Source organism: Azolla caroliniana, unplaced genomic scaffold (assembly GCF_043228905.1).
Source record: "Azolla caroliniana isolate FFs.n. ecotype wild unplaced genomic scaffold, voAzoCaro1.0.p SCAF_1, whole genome shotgun sequence".
NCBI lineage: Eukaryota > Viridiplantae > Streptophyta > Polypodiopsida > Salviniales > Salviniaceae > Azolla > Azolla caroliniana.
In genome coordinates, this window is record NW_028230436.1 from 14,561,251 (window position 1) to 14,582,792 (window position 21,542).

Sequence of the window (21,542 nt, forward strand, 5' to 3'; positions counted from 1 at the left end):
CCTTACACTCAGACTCTACAAGAGTCAATATTCTTCACACCAACTTTACCACGAAGTTCTTAGCAATTTGGATACATTCCACTCTTCGTGATAACCATATACCATATTAATGTAGGCTTTGAAGAAAAATGTGTTAAAAGTTCTTAAAACTCAAGGACTCATTAAGTGCTTTAGCAAGCACAACAACTACACCACCAAAGCTTAATCCTCATTCTTATATTAAAGTTCTTAAACTTTTGGTCTTCTATAATGCTTTCACATGTGACATCCACTTAAAATTGAGGATGCATCCTATTCATCTACATTTTTTTTATTGTTCCTTGTTATTATCTAGGAAAGTACTCTAAATATCTTAAAAGTAAGCGATGTGCATGTTGGTTAGTAGCCATGCCAATGTCACCACTATCTTCTAAAATTGTCTTGTATGTTCTACTCTTGTGGCCACATTTAGAAAAGCATTACCAATAATCCATATTGCTTTAGCTTAAGGCATGGGGAAATACCTTTTTAAACTTTAGGAATTCTCAATCGCTTTATCAAGCAAGAGAACGTAATAATAGAGTTCAAAATGAGGACACCACGACAAATCTGATCATTGATTTCACATTAATCTAGGACAAATTGAAATATGATAAAAGGTTAAGGACTTCACCTTTGTTTTAGTTAGTAAGCCAAGTACATGCATCAAAACTTGAATAAGCTACAACACTTTTGAAACTGTTGCTTTTTCTATATTGATAGTTGACATCACATTAACTAGGGTTGAACAATGTACTCAAAAAATGCTTTAACAAGCTAAATAACTTCACTACTAAAGTTCAAACATGACCCAACTTGGTCTCATAAACAATATATCATTCACAATAACAATATATGATAGTTGGTAGGAGATTAAGCCAAAAGCCAAGTTGACAGCACATTAAGTTGAAGGTCGAGTTGATAATGCATTAAGCGAAATGGTGAGTTGATAGCGCATTAAGTTGAAGGTTGAGTTGATAGTGCATTAAGTCGAAGGTTGAGTGAAATACTCGAACTTAGGGACATCTCAACTATATTAGCAGGTTAATCACCCCAACCCAACTCATATCATGGTCATAAAACATATGGAAATACTCTGAACAAATAGATGCGGGATTACGTAGGCAACAAGACGGAAAGCCACTAACAATCACGGGTGGAATTGAAGCCTAATTGCTTATGGCACACACATGTGAAGGGTGAAAAGCTGAAATAAAGATAGATAATCAATCACTCGAAGGGAGACATAAAAAGGATGATATATTGTGTATGTATGTACTTAAGGCGAAGGCTTGGGCAGGCTGAGGCCAGGTCGGTTCAGGTTGGGTGATTTTCTTAAGCTTTAACTTAACCATGGTTAAGTTCCCGAAGAAGGGCTTTCTCTCTCTCTCTCTCTCTCTCTGTGTACAGAAAAAGGAAGCACAAAATCCATCCACAACCAAAGACATAAAGAAACCATAGAAGACGAAGACGAAGACGACGACGACGACGAAGAAGAAGAAGAAGAAGAAGAAGAAGAAGAACGACAACGAGAAGAACACTGGAGACGCAGAGGCTTCTCATCCCCAGAGCGTTTTTCTGCGACAACCCATTTCTTCCCCGCTCGTCTATTGTATTTGGGCACTTTTAGATCAAGCCTTTTTCATCCCCTTTACCTCGTTTTGGCCCAAGAAGAGGAAGAAATATCGGCGCTTTCTTGCCTTCTTTCTGTGGTTCAGATCCATCACAGAAGGCCATCCTTTCCTTCTGATTTATTTGGAGATCCAGGGGTTATTTCGATTTACGGTTTTATGTGATGAAGGGTATCCTGAAATTTTAGGGTTTCGGAGATCTAGTTTTTCATCGCACAGAGGTTTTGCAAGGTATTATAAGTCATAAAAGAAGTTCTTTTCTGGGTCCTTTTTGGAGATAGAAACAAAGAGCTTGAAAAAACTCGGCCAAGTTAACCGAAAACATGTATATGATACCGCTATAGACTACCTTTAGAAAGGATTAGTTGAGTTATTGGATTTTTTGGCCATATTTCTGTCCTTGATAGATGCGTTATTTGTTAAAGACCAAGACTTCATGGTTCGACGAAAGAAAGGACTTCAGTTACCGTATCAAGGCTCTGAGCTTCTTGTTCAGATGCGGTTGTTGAAGATAATACATGCATTAACATGTGTATCATTGCCTTTAAACTGAGAACGTGATTATGTTTTTTTTGCCTGTCGACTGAGAAAAAACATGTTCCCAACAACTATTGGTCAATGTACCTGTCAAATATGAAGCGGTGAAGTGGCAAAGAATTTTTGTATAATTTTGCTGATTGTATAGCCATCCATTTTGTTCATTTGACAGAGAAAAACGTAGTCATATTATGAGCATGATGGAGATCTCAACCAAGTTAGATCTTAATCGGGAAAACTATGATGAATTATTAGATCTTAATTGTGAAAATCCCAGTGAAGTAACTGATCCTCAAGAATATCTATGTGCCTTGGGACCTGAAGAGGTGGATATGTCAGGAATGATGAACAATGCTGAGATTGTTGATGAATTGCCAAACAATATAATGAAACAACCCTCTGATGATCAGCAGTCTGAAGAGCCAGAAGAAGGAGAGATTTCGGATGATAATGAGCAAGTTATTGGGGATCATGATGAATGTGTTGGTATTCCTTCTTCACTTGAAAAGGATGAATCTTCTTCAATGCAAAAAAAGGAATTTGATCCATCGTCCTCAAAATCATCTGCATCTGGTCCTTTTGTTAGATGGCCTAATGGGGATGCGATGAAGTTTTATCAACATGCATGGGCTCAAGGTGTGCAAGGTATCCTAAAAGAATCTCCAGGAGATTCTCCTCTTGAAGACACTGCTTCAATGAAGGGGAAGAAAAGTGGAGATTCTGATTCTCCCTCTGTCCCAACGGAAAGGTCAGCATCATGGTCGGGAAATAAGGACATGGACCATACAAAAGTTGGATTGATAATTGGTGATCATGGCATGGAATATGTAAACTTCTTGAGAAGTGATGATGGGTATATATATTTGCAAGATGGGGGGGAACGATTAGGTAAAGGGAAAGGAGATAAAACGATCTCTGAAAAACTTAAAGAATGCCAAAGATGGCAGGACAGCAATATGTACTCGAAAGAATCTGATAAGCAAGCAAAATGTATGAAGGACTGGGAGAGGAGATTGGAAGAACAGCCGTTTTTACAAGGAAATGCTAATCAAAGAAGTGACTATGATACTTCTGATCAATACGGCATCATGTCAGACTCACTGAAAGACAAGTTTCTCACTGAATGTAGGGCATTATTGAGCAATGTTACCATCAAAGATGCCCAGAAGTGAGTATCTTATGATCCATTCAGAAACCGTAAATACTCATGCATTCATTATATATCACATATTGAAGCTTTCTAAGTGATGTATGTAGGTCTTTTATCAGTGTTTGTAAACGTCTGCGAAGGTCACTCAAGATTCTTCGTGATCTCAATAAAAGACCTGGATCACAGTTTCAGCACCTTGAAGGATATCAATGGAAAGTTTTTGCTCTGACTAGGGACGCTTTTTCAGGAATAAGAGCAGCTTATGCTGTGGTAAGATGATTACCGCTATTTATTATGAAGAAATGTGAATCTTCTTTGGGGTCTTGACCTTCAAGAATGTTTTTGTCTCTCCAGGTTCGAAGCATTGACATTGGAAAAGAACATGAACAAAACACAGATGCATTTCTGAGGTTTAAAAAAGTTTATATGTTAAGCTTTGTTTGTGCTCATATTTCTTGCTAATTTATTCAATCTTTTCACAAAACAATGCATAGGTTATTAGACCTTGCGAGGAATAGATGTCAAAGTCTTTTCACGTCCAACCAAATCCAAGAGGTCAGAGTAAAATTTCATTTTATCATGAAGTGGTTAATATGTAGGATATTGCCATGATAAAATGTGTATTCTTTTTTCTCATTAGTTTTTCATGAACTGCAGCTTGATTCTTTGATGATGATGGTTGGGAATCAAAATAGGAATATCGGTGATTATATGTTAAAGCCATATATGAAAGGATATGAAAATGAGAGGGGAGAGGATAAAGACTCAATGTTTTTAGAGTCCTCGTGCAATACATCAGCAACAACTCAGCTAGAAAGTGACACTAGTACAGACATCTCTGCAAATTGTGGAGATGAAGCTGAGCAACCACCAAATCAAGCCTCTGAAATGCATCTTTCTGGTGGGATTTCAGCCAACAACTCTATCCATATATTAGACAACACTATGGCAGGGAATATGGGCCTTGGTGGTTGGTTTTCTTCTGTCCCTGAAGAGCTCAATGAAGATCAATCACATGTTTTTGCAAAAGAAATTGGCCCGAGTTCAATCCTGACAACAAATGAAACAATGGATTTTCAGGGTGACATGAATACAAATTCTCTACCACATTTTGTAGGGGGTGTGGTAGATACCAAAAAGATGAACTTTCCAGAGAGGGAGATACAAGTTCCTGCTCAGAGAAACCATGGATTTTCATCACACATGGATCCTGTCAAAGCTCTCTCTTCCTATCATGAAAGGTTTGCTGGTAAATCTCGCCCAGAATATACTCGACTTCCGAGTCCAACACCTGATGGTGAAGATGAAGATGAAACTGTGAAGGGCAAGCTTGAAACCTCTGCAACATTTGTGGATTCTAGAGAAGCACAGGGTGCTGGGAGGGAGGGTGAATCATCGCAAGATTCTCAACAAAATTTCTCAACTTCAGGTATTCCTCAGCCAGAACCACTCTCAAATGTTAAAGATAGTTCTGGGCTATTACAAGTGGAGGATCGGGAATCAGAGACAAACCAAGCAAACTTAATGCTTGCAAAAAAGAGTCGTGATCCAAGGAGAAGGCTGGGCAGTCAACCAATGGTCTTAGATCTCTTACAACCTACTGTAAAAAATGAAGGGTATAAAAATCTTTCTAATGGAACACTGGTCTCAAAGCAACAGGATGTTCTGCCCAAAGATGAACTAGTTTCGCTTCTATCATTACGAACGGGAGGAGGATGGTTAACGGAACCAGAATTGATACCTGGAACTAGTATATCTGGAACCTCAAGTATGGACATAGATAATGAAGCTTTGCAGATGACTGTGGAATCTTCCAATATATCTTCTGAACGGAAAAGGCAGTTTGAATTATTAAGCCAAGAAAACCCTGCAAAAAGGCACAAGTCTACAGAAGGTATTAAGGAAGGTGATGGGTTGTCGTTGCTGCAGATTACTGCGTTTGCTGATGATGCGAAACAGTTGCTTATGGATGAGAATACATCTTTAGTGAGAAGACCACAATCTAAGCTTTCTGATTCAGCTTTAGAATCCCCAGTGAGTTTTCTTTTCTGTGTTCTTTTTATGCTATATCTAAGGTAAATCAGACTTTGTGATGTCTTGTGTTGGGTGCCGTGACTCGGTTTTTTCTAGGCTGACTCATCCAAGCCGAAAATGAAGCCTAGGGATCCTCGACGACTGCTTCTTGGGAGTTCTCTTGGAAAGCTTAAATCTAATGAAGAGCTACCTGTGAGAGATAATGTTGCATCTCTACCCGTAATGGAGAACAATGGGATTCCTCAGTCAAAAGCTGAGGGAGCTACTAAGATGGGTTCAACAGCTGACAGAAAGCCTGTCTCTTATCCTAACAGAACAGACATATCAGCTGCATTCGTTGAAGATAAGGATTTGAATATAATAAACAATAAACCAGAAGATTTATTGAGGGTAAGCAAATCCATTGATATTGCCACGAAAGTTCCGGTTAACAAAATGGAGGTTAAGGTGGACACAAGTGCATCGATGGCAGCTCCTAAGCAAAGGGAAATTATTAACCACTGGGATAATTTGGAACCACTACTTGAAGGTCTTGAAGAGAAGCAAAAGCAAGCTGTTAGACAGGAAAGAGCGAGAAGAATAGATGAACAGAGTAGAATGTTTGCTGCTAGGAAGCTATGTCTTGTGCTTGATCTCGACCATACCCTTCTTAATTCAGCTAAGGTAGTACATAGATAACATGGGGCCTTTTAATTTTTCACTCTGTAGGTATTCTCTATATTTTCTTGTCTTTAGCCTTTTTATTTCTACTATTTAGTTTGCTGAAATTGAAGAGGAATGGGAGGCCAAATTACGAGCAAATGAAATAGCAGAGCGTGCTAAGTTTGCCAAGGAGGGCAACAAGAGGGAGCTTTACCGCTTCCCCCATATGGGCATGTGGACGAAGTTGCGACCTGGCATTTGGAACTTTTTGGCAAGGGTAAAAAGTCCATATTTGGTGGTTGTTTTGCTGCAAACAATGCACCGAAGTGTCTATTTCTGTCCATAGTTCTTGTTATCATTGATGAATTTCCTCATTTTGTAGGCTAGCCAACTATATGAGCTTCATGTATATACGATGGGTAACAAAGCATACGCAACGGAGATGGCAAAGCTTCTTGACCCCACAGGGGTTTTGTTTGCGGGGAGGGTGATTTCTAAGGGTGATGATGGAGATGTGGTAGATGGAGATGATAGACCTCCCAAGAGTAAGGACTTGGATGGTGTGCTGGGCATGGAGTCGGCTGTAGTCATCATAGATGATTCAGTGCGGGTTTGGCCCCACCATAGACATAACCTTATTGTTGTGGAAAGGTGAGTTATAATAGCTCCAACATAGCCTAACTGTTTTAGCCTCTGTTGAATGTTTGCTGAGGCTGAAATGTGGCGAGAAATCACTGCAGATACATGTACTTCCCTTGTAGTAGAAAGCAATTTGGGCTGCCTGGTCCATCATTGCTAGAAGTGGGTCATGATGAGAGAGAACAAGATGGGATGCTAGCATCAGCTTTGATGGTTTGATGTCTTGCTTATGGAAGCATTTTTGTTACCATTGTTTGGACACAATTGACTTCAAATGTCTTATATATTTGTTCAGGTGATCGAGAAGATTCATTACAACTTTTTCTCGAACCCAAGGCTATATGAAGTAGATGTGCGAGATATACTTGCAAAGGAGCAGCGGAAGGTTTTAATGGGCTGTAAGCTTATATTCAGTAGAGTTTTTCCACAGGGAGAGATTCAACCACATCTGCACCCTCTCTGGCAGCTTGCGGAACAATTCGGTGCAGTATGTTCCATGGCGATAGATGAAAGTGTTACGCATGTCGTGGCCATTTCTCTAGGGACCGACAAGGTAATGTGAATGCAGCCTTCAAAGGAAGAGAAAGAAAGAGGAGGATCAAGGTGCATCTGGTGATCTGATTTGGTTTTGGCATCATATGATTTGCAGGTGAATTGGGGCTTAACTACTGGCAGATTTGTCGTGAGGCCAGCTTGGTAAGTATATATGAATGCGACCAGTTCTTAATTTTATTTGTCCCTTTTGAGAACTTGTGAATCAATTGGTTATTGTCCAGGTTGGAGGCTTCAGCAATCCTATACCGACGAGCAAATGAGCGAGACTTCTTGGTTCTACCTTAGATTCTTTTCATAGCAAAAGCAAATCTGGTTTTTATTTAACATGCATTGCATATAGAAAAGAACCCATACGACACAAGCTCCAGTGCATCTGCTTGCATTGAAGCAGCCTCATCCCAGGGCGGTCATTCATCGTTCTTTTGAAATACAGAAGATCAGATGAAATATAGTTTTTGGTCATAATGCTAGATTGCTTCTAGTTTAGTTTAATGGTATCTTTGTCTCCATCCAAGATGGACGGCTGGAGTTGATGATACCATGCTTCCTCAAAAATGTGAGGGGTTCAAGGAATGAGTGTAAAGAGATTAAAAACTGTAAAGCGAAAAGGCCATTTTGAGCTTTTTTTGAGATCTCAAGGGACATAATCAAGATTTAGGAGACTTAGCAACTCTCCTGATAGTGCCCTTTGAGCTTTGCATGGAGGACTTCCTCTTCTAAGGTGTTGTTAATTTGGGGAGGGTTTGAAGCGAAGAGAGCATTGGCATTTAGTTACTCGTGATATATCCAAAGTTATCATACCACCACATGCGTCCTATTCAAATACGCGTAGTAATAGATGGTGATTCATATACAAGATAGCATAAAGACAAAAATGAAGAAACAACCCCCAAAACGTACAAACGAAATCAATGAATTCATACCAGTAACCTTGCTAATGACATTAATGAATGCAATTGCTATAAGGACAGTAAATTAAGCCTGGCAAATACTCCAGATATTCAGTAGGCTTGCATTATTCAAAGAAGATCGTGAGATGTGATGAACAATATATAGTTGATGGTTGCATCTAGTACTAGAATGGTTAATAAAATAGGAGCGTGACAACTTGAACTTGATAGTACTCATTAAAACTATGTGATAGTGCATTTATCATACATCTAGAAATAGCACATTCTATGCAGCTATGATTGTGTTGAATTGAAGGAGTTCAAAGATGGTGGTTACCTTTACTGTAAAATGCTGGAAAGGGTTTCTTGTCTCAAATTAGCGTGATCTCAATATATAGACTTTATGGTGGAAGGTTTGACCATTGGATTATATATAGAAATGCAATTATGTTGTGCACTTTGATTGCCATAATTGTTGACAATTTTAGCATCAAAATCTTTGCAATGGTTAGAATGCTAGTTCTTGTTTTTAATACGTCTTGTGTGGAAAATAAGGAAAAGGGGCAAGGTTTGAAGATTTGATTTAGGAAAGGTACATATATCATAGTAGAAGCAATTGGTTGTTGAAAGTTTCTAGCCTAATTGCAAATGTGAAATGATGCTTGTTATGTTTGAGTGCATGAGGTGAAACTTGTATTTGAGCATTGAGATGAGCAAACTTGAAAAACAACGAAAGGAAATAGTTTACAATGGGGTAGGAAATAATGAACAGAGGAAGCAAAAGCAAAAGCAAAAGCAAAAGCAAAATGTGAATTAGTGGGTTTGGTGTGGCAATACCTAAGACAACAATAAGAAAAAACAAGAGCAAGAATGAGAGTGAACCTCAAATAACAGTGCAATATTGATTTTAGTCTAATATGAGCTCAAAGTTCTTGTTTGGACAAAGCTACGAATTGAGACAAAAATTTATTGCATAAACCAAGCTAAGATGATCAACATATGGAATAAGGATGATGAAATTTCCATCTTCAGCCTTCTTGGTGTACAAACACACATTTTCATCATGATGAAGGTAGTCATTGGATTGCATGTGTTAGTGGAGCTACATATATCATTCTAAGGGAAATGCTCGAGCCCATGAAGACTCTTTTTCAGCATGCAATGGAATGTTCCTTTTGGGGAAAGATGGAATCGCAACACATTGAATATAAAATTTGTCATAAACATCATCATGAAAGAAGAAGCATTTTACATCAAGTTTGTCAAACTTCCATATAATAACAATCGAAAGGAAACACCAAATGGTGGAAAATTTGACAACAAAATATTTTGTCCAAGTTAGTACCATGCTAATGCTTAAAGCTTCATGTAATGACATGTGCTTGTAGTTAGGCTTTTCATTTGGACCGATTGTTATTGTGGGGGAAGTTCACAAGCTCATGTGCATTGTTTTGAAATATGGGCTTAATCTTCAATTCCATCACCAATTTCCAGGTCAATCTATATGTCATCTTCATATTTTTTGATGAAGCATGAGAGTTCACAAACCTATAGCCCATGTCACCTTTTGGGACTAAAGAAAAATAAGACCAACTTTTTCACCCTTCGGAAACTATGGGAAATGAAACCTCACATCCTTCGCTTGATGTTTGAGATTACACCAAAGATAATTCAATGCATGGACATAAGATTCACATGGAAGGACTCAAAGATGGTAAAAAAAGGAAAAGTAGTTCAAGAGTTTGCAAGGATTCTTGTGCTGAGCAATGTGTATGGGATGAATCACCGTTTGCATGTTTTACTCCAAAATGGTGAAAGGTTAGCTTTTCCAATGACTCCTCCATCAAGAAGGTACCTGCTAGATGTGGACATAAGCGTTACATTCAAACACGTGAAGATAATATAGTTGTAAGAGAGCCCTTCCATTCCAAAAACATTCTCTACCTCCTTCATTGAATGATAACATGGGTGTAGTTGATAAGATGAGCCCCCATTTGCACACAACCCTAAAGTACAAGAATTTATGCATACAAAGTTGGTGACACTTCTTGGATGGTCTAAAAATATTGAAGTTGATTGGCGGAAGATCTAGTACAATTATCACTATCCAAACATTAAATAAAAAAAATTGGATCAATTTCAACTTATTTAATCCATTCGAAAACAACTAAAGTATTGATATACCTAGTCAAGGCACAAATGTTGGAATTTACCTAAGCTTAAATAGAAGTTTATGTAAAAATGAATGCAAATTAGCACACAAAAATATATGAAATGAATGTTGAAAATAACTTTAATTTAAAATAGAAACTAATTAGTTAGGAAGCATTATCTAAAAATAGGAGTGACTGTTACAACTACAACAAACACATTTTAGATGTATTTAAATCACTACAATACCACATATTTGTGGGTGAGTTCATCAAAGAATACATGTACAAGTTTATACGTTAATTCCAATATTTAGTTTTTAATCTCTTTCCTCTTCATCTCTGTCCTAATCTCTGTCTGTCGAAGTTATAATCCTTACATGGTATCAAAGCAGAGTTTTGATAAAAAACCTGAAAGTTATCCTCTTGAGCCATATATCTCTAAACCATTAGTCATAATCCCTGCACACTCAAAGTTATCCACAATCAATATGACTACATCAAGTAGGAAATACGTCTTAGATAAGCTAACGGAGAAAAACTTCAAAAATTGGAAGTCGAAGATAGAATTGGTACTAGATATTGAAGGGCTTCTCGAGGTTGTGAATGGCACCTAGGAAGAACCAATAGATAAAACATAAGAAGAATGTAAAACATGGAAGGCTCGAGACAAAATGGCACGCTTAGAAATTCTACTACACGTAGATGACAAGCAAGCAGACATTATCCGAAGACTCACCACGACTGTTGCAATGTGGACAAAACTGAAAGAGCTGTACGAGCCACATGATGGTACGGCTAAGCTACATACATTAGGTGCATTTTTCAATAGGTGGCTGGGTTGCTGAAGCTACATGTCTGTTCAACAGGTAAAAACTTAAATATGTTGCAATATTCATTGTAATACTGGACTATTTTGTAGATTGTCTTCTTTAAATACCAATGGAGGATATTTTTTTTGGAAAAAAACAAAACAAAGTGGAAGCTTCAAGGTGACATGTAGGTATTGTAAAAAGGATGGACACACAAAAAGAGTGCGTCGATTCAAGCAAGTTGATCTAAATAAAGCAAGTTGGCCACAAGCACATTGTGTGGAGATTCCAGAAGGTAATGATGATAAATTTGAATACTCTTCGGATAATGGAGAAGAACAGAATGAAGAAGTTATACATCCAAGCATATCACATCAATACTAATGGAGGGGGAAATAAACGAGATCATGATACTTGGTTTCTCGATACGGGTGCTACACACCATCTTACTTATCGGAAGGATTGGTTGGAGGAGTATCAAGAACTACCAACCCTACTTAGGGTTGTATTCGAAGACAATGGATAGAAACTAGAAGTGGGAAAAGGTAACATTTGTTTGATAATGGAAAATGATAATCACATAAAAATTACAGATGTGTATTATGTACCTGGAGTGGCAAAACACTTATTGTCAGTTGGACAAGCTACCAACAATGGGCTCACTATCGAATTCACTAAGAACCAAGCCATGATACATCTCCATAAAGGCAAGAGCAAAGCTATAATATGTCCCAAGCAAGGCCATCTGTTACGGGCATGACCATATAATATCCCGTGGTAAGAATTTACCGTAGTATTCTATACACGTGGATAAGTGTGAGGGTTAAACGAGAGTGTAAAGAAGGGGAGGATTACTTTTAATCCTCGGGATTGAGACAACCCATTAGGTCAAGTGTGAACTTGCCTGGGGGCCTTGGGTATCGCTATAAATAAGAGGCCTAGCTACCCTCATTGGATCATCTTTTTGACTACATCGAGACTCTGCTCGTGTGGTGGGTCAACTCTTGTAGCGAGCGCGCCAGCACCAGGTACGACTCGACGCCACGGCGGTGGTATGGGACGCCGATCGAGGCTCGAGTCCGTCTCGATCCCTTCGCTCGGGGGTGGTCGGGTGGATCGGCACCCTTCTTTCTCTTTCTCCTTTCTATCTTTCATTTCTTTATCCTTATCTTAAGCTTACTTTAGTACCTAGATCTATAATATTTGGTATCAGATTTTTGTACTAATGTTTCTTTGTTTTTCATTTGTCTTTTGATTGATGCTGATCGACCGTTGTGCGGTTGGCCTTGATCTAGACAACGATCAACAAAGAACTTCGGTAACTCTTTCCATAATTTTTCTTTCTATTCTCTCTTGTCCCATCTAATCATGTGTTTAGTTTATATGTAATTTTTTTCATTAAGTCAATGATGTTGTAGTGGTCTTTAATTGATTATCTAAAACGTTTACATATGTGCACGAGGTCAATACCTCGTTTGACATATTAATAATATGTGATGAGTGTCGTATGCGTACGAGGTTAATACCTCAATTACGTATTACTTTCACGAACATATGTTACGTTTGCGTATGATTTTAATACCTTGATTTGTTGTAAACGATATGCGGTTGGTCTCGTATTCGTAAGAGGTCAATACCTCAATTGCGTATTACGATGATCTCTTATTTGTGGATGTTTCGTGTGCGTAGAGGTATATACCTCGATTACGTATCTCGATCACATCATTTGTGGCTATTTAATATAACGATATGTTTAATATAGGCATATGTGGTCACATATATACGTATTTGATCGTATATATGTGAAAAGTAAACATATGTGTATATTCGTTATTACGTGATTATGTCGAAAGTTGTCATGGTCGGGAAAAGGATGTTGGTGGCCGTCCTCACATTTTTGTGAGAATGGCGTTGTCACCATCCCTTTTTCAACAATTTTTTATTGTTGATAACCCCGTTGATGACCTCGATTTCGTTACGTAAAGAAACGCAAATAGCCATAATGATGTTGAGTACGTAGGGCTTGACCCACTTCAAGTGAGGTCGCTCCAATGACGCACGTATCCAACATCCCTCCCTCGTTACATGGATACGATGCCACCATGAGCTCGTTCTTACGAGAGGCATTCGTAATGATGTGACCATGTGATGGCCCAAGTGAGCCTACTACGAAACAAGGGCTCATTTGGCTTCACCATTAGGTTGCACTTTGGCGTATGCCATCGTAATTACGAGACTTGAGGATAGGTAACGTACCAACATAGTTTTGGTAAATGAGGGCGAAATAAGGACCCTTGACATATATGTTCTTTGAAAAAAAACATATATGATCTCGCATATCTCTTATACGCATCAAACATTAAGCATTCGAGAAGAGCAACTTACTTGGTTGGCTCAAGTGTTTAATGTATTTGTTCTCGAGGTCTCGAGTTCAAATATGACCAAGACCATACAACATCCTTGATACATATGACTATAACACATGTTTAGACTTAAGGTCTAAGTGCACCTCGGGGTCCTCGTAATAGGACTTAAAGAGCCGAAACCACATATGTGGGCACCGAAACATAGTTTATTGTTAACATTTTTTTCGTGTATAAACTATTCATGACGCGAACATACATGGTTGAGCCTCGGGGAGCCACCATGAAAAAATCGATATAGAGATCAGGGAAAGACATTTATTTGTCACCCCCATGGTTTTTAAAACACCTTTGTGTTACCATAGTAACCTGATCTTGAACCTCATCTCATACGTCTAGAGGGGTATTGACGTGAGATCATGATATCGATTAATGTTTGCCCATGATATGTTTACATCACGACATGATGTTATGACTATCTCTCTGACCTTATCCTATTTCTTTTCCAGAAATAATCTTTAATGGCTCAAATTAACGACCCCATGTCATCCGCTCAAGCGGAAGGAACTCAAGGGAATCCTCCTGGACAAATGTCCACTGAGATGTATTTGGCACAAATAACCCAATACCTTAGTTTCACCGCTCAACAGATGACCGAACTTCGGCAATCTCAGAGTGCTCTTGAGGCACGTGTCATTAGTCTACAACGTGAGACTAATAGACCTGATGAGTGACAAGGTGAACCATCATTTGTCGTTAAGCCATTTACCGGAGACAAAAAGGAAAGAACCGAAGAAGCAATCTGCACATGGCTAGGACGATGGGAGTCTCATTTTGAGCTCTATCCCACGCCAAATAGTACGAAGATTGCATATGTCGGCCGAGAACTCGGGGGTAAGGCCGCCGCCTGGTGGCGTGGCCTCCGTACTATGGGGAAATTGCCCGATACCTGGACAGATTTTGTCACGGTTTTTAAGGGCCAATTTCTGCAACCTCCCTCTCGAACCGAGGCAGCACAAGCTTTAATGAACCTCTCTAGCAGGAAATTTTCCTCGCTAGAAGACTATGTTCACCATGCTAGAACCCAAATCCAAAAATCGGGTCTAGAAGGGGACAATTGGTTGATAGCTTGTTTTGTCAATGGCATCCCCAATTCGGACTATCACTGGATAGTGCACGATAAGGATCCAAAATCCTTCGAAGAGGCCGTTGAAATAGTTCTTCGCTATCAACGCACTTTGAAGAAGGACCATAACAAACCCAACGAAGTGCCCGGGACTAAGCAGTTGCAATTTGTTGGGAAACGCAAGACACCCAACGAATTCCTGGATCGCGATTGTAAGCGACAACATCCTTTTTGTGTATTCTGCAAAAAGAAGGGTCATACAAAAGATCAATGTCGAAAGCTCCAACGGAAAGAGCACGACAACAAAGCTAAAGCTGCAGACCATAAAGGTCAGATTCCTAATGTCCTTCAGGTCTATACACATCATTTAAGTAATTGTGAATGTTCTTTCCCTCACTATGTATTGGGTCCCAATGATTTACTACGTGCAAACGGGTATATCAATAGATCTCCCGTACAATTTTTATTTGATTCGGGAAGCTCACACAATTTTGTGAATGATCGTTTGGTTCAGATATGGGGAATCCAACCCACCGTAAGTGATCACACCTACACGGTGCACTTGGCTGATGGAAGAGTACAATACATCAACGGGGCGATTCATTCATTAGGAATTTCTATTGATACTTATATAGAGGAAGTAGACTTCCATGTAATGAATCTTTGTACCACCGATGTAATACTGGGTTATCCCTGGTTTTATAATAAAAACTCTTCTTTATTTATTGATTGGGTTCGTCATTCCATTTCTTTTGTACTGAACGATTGTACGCATTTTATTCAATGTGTAAAAAAACAATCCCTCTCGATTGTTTCCTCGTGTCCATCAATATCCGAGTTGTCTTGTTCTACGTTATTTTATTGTGTACTTGATCCGGACATTCACGTTTACAATATTGATAATGTCCCGATTCAATTAACATATTTTGAACAACAACAACTTGATGAAATCTTAAATGATTTTCATGATGTTTTTCCAAGTGAACTACCTAATGGGTTACCTCCTAAATGTAATATAGACCATCGTATAGATATTGTACCTGGTGTTGCACCAATAAGTATACCTCCGTATCGCTTAAGTCGATCCGAAGAAGATGAGGTATCTAAGCAACTCAAGGACTATTTACGAATGGGTTATATACGTTATAGTAAATCTCCATGGGGTGCACCAGTTCTCTTGGTTAAAAAGAAAGAGGGCACATGGCGTATGTGTATTAATTACCGACGCTTGAATAAAGTGACGATCAAGAATTCGTATCCATTGCCCCGGGCTGACGATCTAATTGACCGTCTCCAGGGAGCTCGGTATTTTACAAAACTTGATCTCCGTACTGGCTACCATCAAATACGAATAAGTGAGGACGATGTTCCTAAAACGGCATTTCGTACGCGCTATGGCCATTACGAGTTTTTGGTTATGCCTTTTGGTTTGGCCAATGCTCCGGCTACTTTTCAACAAGAAATGAATGACATTTTCCGAGAACAACTTGGAAAATTTGTCGTTATTTTCTTGGATGATATTTTAGTTTATAGCCGTACATTACAAGAACATGCTAGACATGTCCGCTTTGTTTTACAAACATTGCGTGACAAACAATTTTATGCGAAGATCTCAAAATGTGAGTTCTTCAAGAAATCAATTACTTATCTAGGACATCTCATAACCGAACGAGGAGTTGAAATTGATCCTTCTCGCATTGAGAAAATCAAGCTTTGGCCCACTCTTCGGAAGTTCGATCATTCCTTGGTTTTGTGGGGTTTTTGCGAAAGTCTCTTCGTAATTACTCCCAATTGACGACGCCGTTTACTGATCTTTTAAAAGGTCAAACTCGTAAGTCTACAAAACCTATTGTGTGGAATGCTACACTAGACCTCGCCTTTAAGGAACTGAAGGACCTGGTTTGCAAGGCTCCTTCACTTCTTTTACCTGATCCTTCAAAACCTTTTGAGGTTGAAACCGATGCAAGCGATTATGCTATAGGTGCTGTCTTGTATCAAGATGGTAAACCAATAGCATTCGAGAGTAAGAAACTTGATTCTGCTCAATGTCGGTATACCGTTCAAGAAAAGGAATTATTTGCAGTTATACATGCGCTCAAAACATGGCGCCATTATCTTTATGGAAATCACTTTGTGGTAACTACGGACCACGAGTCCTTGAAATATTTTTGTGACCAACAAGACCTGAAAGGTCGTAAGGCACGATGGGTTGATCTCATCCAGGACTTTGATTTTTCCATACGATATCGTAAAGGTTCCATGAACACTGTCGCTGATGCACTAAGTCGCATCCGTGAAGTTAACACGCTTAGCTTCACTGAAATATCATCAGATCTTTATGATCACCTTCGAGGAAAGTATCCTGATGACAGTTATTTCGCAAAATACTGGGCAAGAGTTGAGTCTGGAACAGACACCACCACATCCTCGAAGGAATACTTCCACATTGCTAACGGTTTGCTCTACCGTAATGGGAAGGTTTGTGTTCCAGATTTACCCGAGGTCAAAAAGAGGATTCTTTTTGAATGCCATGATGCACCCTCAGCAGGGCACCCTGGAATACATCGCACACTCGTTCTCATCTCCACTCAATTTTATTGGCCTAAGATGCGTCCTGACATACATAGCTATGTGACTAAATGTCACCAGTGTCAGGTTAACAAAGCCGAGCGACTTAAAGCCGCAGGACTTTTACATCCCTTGGACATTCCCAATAATAAGTGGGAAAGTATATCCATGGATTTTATTGTTAGCCTTCCTCGCACCCAAAAAGGTCATGATGCCATCTGGGTTGTCGTTGATCGACTAACTAAAATGGCCAGATTTATTGCTACTAAAACCACGGTAACAGCTCCTGAATTGGCTTACCAATTCGTTGACGAATTGTTTCGTTTTTATGGGTTACCGATGGATATCGTGAGTGATCGAGATCCAAAGTTTACTAGTGACTTCTGGACACAAGTCTTTAAGAAGTTAGAAACTACGTTGAGCATGAGCTCCACGGATCATGCTCAATCCGATGGACAGACAGAACGAGTAAATCAAATTATTGAGGACATGCTTCGAGCATACGTTGGTGCAAAACCAACAAAATGGGAACGTTATCTCCCAATTTTGGAGTTTGCTTATAACAGCTCCAAGCATACGTCGACGGCATATAGTCCTTTTATGTTGATGTATGGTTTTTAGCCATGAGCCCCGATTGATGTTAATATACATCATGATGAGTTGCGAAGTACGCAAAACTTTCTTCGGGATATGCAAGATATGTTGCATATTGCACGAGATAATATAAAAACAGCTCAAGATAGAGCGCGTTTTTATGCCGATCATCATAGGCAACCTCGTGTATTCAACCCTGGACAGAAGGTATTTTTACGTGTACCTCACAATTCTAAGACATTGTCTACGGGTAAGTGCGCTAAGTTAGCCCCACGGTTTTGTGGACCTTTTACAGTCCTCAAACGCATTGGGTCATCAGCCTATCGTCTCGCTCTTCCCGATGGTGTCGGAATTCATCCAGTCTTTCATGTGAGTCGTCTAAAAGAACTTCTAGGTTCTGGCGACAATACAGTTACGACTGAAACTTTGGTTACTTCTGAAGAATTATCTTCTAAACCACATGTACCAGAAAGAATTCTCGATGTTAAAGCAAAAAAATTACGTACTAAAGAAATCCGAGAATTTAAAATAAAATGGATGGATAAATCAATAAAAGATGCCACATGGGAACGCGAAAATACTCTTAGAACTAACTTCCCTAACTTTCCATTGCAAGAGTGCAATGTTTTAAAGAGGGGGAGTATGTTACGGGCATGACCATATAATATCCCGTGGTAAGAATTTACCGTAGTATTCTATACACGTGGATAAGTGTGAGGGTTAAACGAGAGTGTAAAGAAGGGGAGGATTACTTTTAATCCTCGGGATTGAGACAACCCATTAGGTCAAGTGTGAACTTGCCTGGGGGCCTTGGGTATCGCTATAAATAAGAGGCCTAGCTACCCTCATTGGATCATCTTTTTGACTACATCGAGACTCTGCTCGTGTGGTGGGTCAACTCTTGTAGCGAGCGCGCCAGCACCAGGTACGACTCGACGCCACGGCGGTGGTATGGGACGCCGATCGAGGCTCGAGTCCGTCTCGATCCCTTCGCTCGGGGGTGGTCGGGTGGATCGGCACCCTTCTTTCTCTTTCTCCTTTCTATCTTTCATTTCTTTATCCTTATCTTAAGCTTACTTTAGTACCTAGATCTATAATACCATCTATATCCTATTGCAGCAAAACAAATAGAGGCATTGTCAACAGAGGTATGTCAAAACCATAATCAAGATAATGTTTCTTCCACATACCTATGTCATTGCAGGCTTGGACACATACATATACGAGCACTACGAGAATGTCAAAAACAAAAATCTGTAAGAGGCCTGCCAACTGTAAGTTTCGAAACCCTCAAGGTATGTGAAGGCTGTCTCTACGGAAAGATGTCACATAAATCATTCTCACCAAGTAGCACAAACACGACTAAGCCACTACAATTAGTACATTTGGATCTATGTGGTCCATCTTCTATTCCATCTATGTTTGGTGCAAAATATTTCATTACATTCATAGACAACACTACAAGATTCACAATAGTCAGTTTCTTGAAGCATAAGGCACAAGCATTTTCAACATTTAAAAGCCTTTTAGAAAACCAAACGAATCAATACAATCAAAGTCATCCGTAGTGACAATGGAGGGGAATTTACTTCAGAGAGTGGGAATTTACTTCAGTTTTGCCAACAACATGGAATCCTTCATAAAAAATCAGTGCCATACACCCCTCAACAAAATGGTGTCGCTGAAAGGAAAAACCGAACACTTCTTAATGCTGCTAGAAGCATGCTAGCAACTAGCAAAATGCACCACCGATTTTGGGAAGATGTAGTGGCAACAACGTGCTATCGGCAAAATAGGACTCCTCACCGTGCTCTACAAGGAGCTATACCATTCACACTATGGTATGGCCAATCTCATGATGTTCCACATCTCAAAGTCTTTGGAACAGTAGCATATACCTACATACAATCAAAGAACAAGTCAAAGCTAGAGAATCATTGCACCAAAGGGAGGTTTATTGGATATGGAGACCCCTATGGAGTAAAAGCCTACAAGATTTATCTCCCTTAGTCAGGTAAACTTGTGTTTAGTCGATTTGTCAAGTTTGATGAAGAATTTGTGATTTGTGGTTAGGTTGGAAGATCAGAGACCTCATCCTTGGAGGGCATCTCATGTGACATCTTCCAAGACATGGCAACCACAAGGGAAAAAGAAATAAACACTAGTGGATGCGGATTACAAAGGAAAACTTTAAAACAAGCACACACTGATGCAAACATGGGCGACGAAGTCGACTCAATGGGAGACCTTGAGGAGGAAAATAAAGTTTGTAGAAAATTTGATGAAGAACCCCAATATACTATCAAGACACGCAATAGAACCCATCAAGAAAGCCAAGCAAACCCAGTACCATCAGACTCTACGGCAAAATGTGCCGCAGGCATGGGCATCAACAATAAAATCAAGACATACAATAAACAAATTCATCATGGAAACCCTTTACTTGAAGCTGCAACCAGGTCTAAGAAGGAGATCCCTGCCTCGATGAGCTTGGATGATGTGGAAAGGAAGGGGATAGCATAACTCGAGCACCACATGAAAGCTGCAACGAAGTCCTCGACACCATCATCGACCGATGGGGCTGTTGGGAGATGCAAAGAACCTGCAAATAACAGGGAACGAGTTCAACCAACAAAATAAAATAAAAGAAAGGAGGCAAACCTGATACAATCAGTGGAGCAGAGGGTATATTTAGTAATTCAACAATCCAAAACTGCATTAGATCAGAAGACAAAGATTCAGATGATGAACATTGTAACAAAGATGAGGCGTTAGAAAACAATAAAAAAGGGGGCAAGAAAAAAGTAAAACTGTTAAGTGACATATATAACACCATAAAAGAGCTCTCAAATCACTTCATTGTTGAAATCGAATCTGACATATTAACTTTTATAGCAGACATGAAAGATGAAGGAGGGGATCTTGCACCGATCATTAATCTTAAGCAAGCGCTCCGGAGCACAGAAAACGAATCTTGGATAGATGTTATGCAGACGGAGGCAGTTGCTCTTACTAAAAACAAGACATGAACTCTTGTCCCTCGACCGCCTAACTCCAACATTGTCAGTTGCAAATGGCTTTTTACCAATTGAAGTATGATGCTCATGGGACTCCAATTCAATTCAAAGCTCGATTGGTAGCTCGAGGCTTTTCACAAATTCCCGGCATCGACTATCATGAAACTTTCTCACCTACATTGAGAATCACATCCCTTTGTCTTTTGCTTGCAATATTAGCATACCTCAAATTGGAAGTACATCATGCAGATATCGAAACAACATTTCTTCATGGAGATTTAGAAGAAACTATCTACATGGAACAACCCAAAATGATGAAAAATGAAAAGTATCCTGACTATGTATGCAAGCTACACAAGCCATTGTATGGATTAAAACAATCTCCAAGACAATGGTATGCCAAGCTACATAAGTTCTTGCTCAATGCCAACTTCACACGGCTTTACTCTAAACCAAACCTATATGTACGGAAGACAAAATCAGAATTCATCATATTAGGAGTTTATGTGGATGACTTGCCCATAGTAGGAACTTCTAAAAAATAGATACTAGAGGTGATCAAGGAGCTACAACATCATTTTCCGCTCAAGCATCTTGGGCCATTGGAGCATTTTCTTGGAATTCATGTACAGAGGAATCAGAGCCTAGGGATACTATCACTTTCACAAGCAAAGTATGTGGACAACATCTTGAATAAATTCGACATGGTTGAATGCTCTCCGATATCCACACCACTCACTGTACCATGTAAGCTATCATCTCGAGACTCTCCTCAAAATGATGAAGAAGCATGTGTTATGAAGACCATTCCCTATC

At 39.4% G+C, this 21,542-nt stretch overlaps 1 protein-coding gene and 1 long non-coding RNA gene across 3 annotated transcripts; one reads left to right on the forward strand and one right to left on the reverse strand.

Moving 5' to 3' along the window:
- The first annotated feature begins 1,466 nt into the window (after positions 1–1,466).
- LOC147869071 (uncharacterized) lies at positions 1,467–7,989 on the forward strand. Of its 2 annotated transcripts, none has more exons than XM_087326276.1 (12): positions 1,467–3,354; positions 3,432–3,606; positions 3,691–3,746; positions 3,831–3,891; positions 3,994–5,370; positions 5,467–6,033; positions 6,128–6,289; positions 6,395–6,663; positions 6,753–6,864; positions 6,947–7,204; positions 7,301–7,347; positions 7,428–7,989. In XM_087326276.1, the coding sequence occupies exons 1-12, from the start codon at positions 2,378–2,380 to the stop codon at positions 7,489–7,491; spliced, it is 4,125 nt and encodes a 1,374-aa protein (XP_087182402.1). In that variant the 5' UTR covers positions 1,467–2,377; the 3' UTR covers positions 7,492–7,989. The 2 variants fall into 2 exon arrangements, with proteins under 2 accessions (XP_087182402.1, XP_087182408.1); XM_087326282.1 differs by having other exon boundaries at positions 3,444–3,606.
- Positions 7,990–10,621: 2,632 nt separating this feature from the next.
- LOC147869072 (uncharacterized) lies at positions 10,622–20,374 on the reverse strand. Its single transcript, XR_015531598.1, has 3 exons — positions 20,153–20,374; positions 10,823–10,859; positions 10,622–10,708 (listed from the first exon to the last, which is right to left on the reverse strand). It is a non-coding gene; the product is annotated as an uncharacterized LOC147869072 (long non-coding RNA).
- Between the last annotated feature and the right edge of the window lie 1,168 nt (positions 20,375–21,542).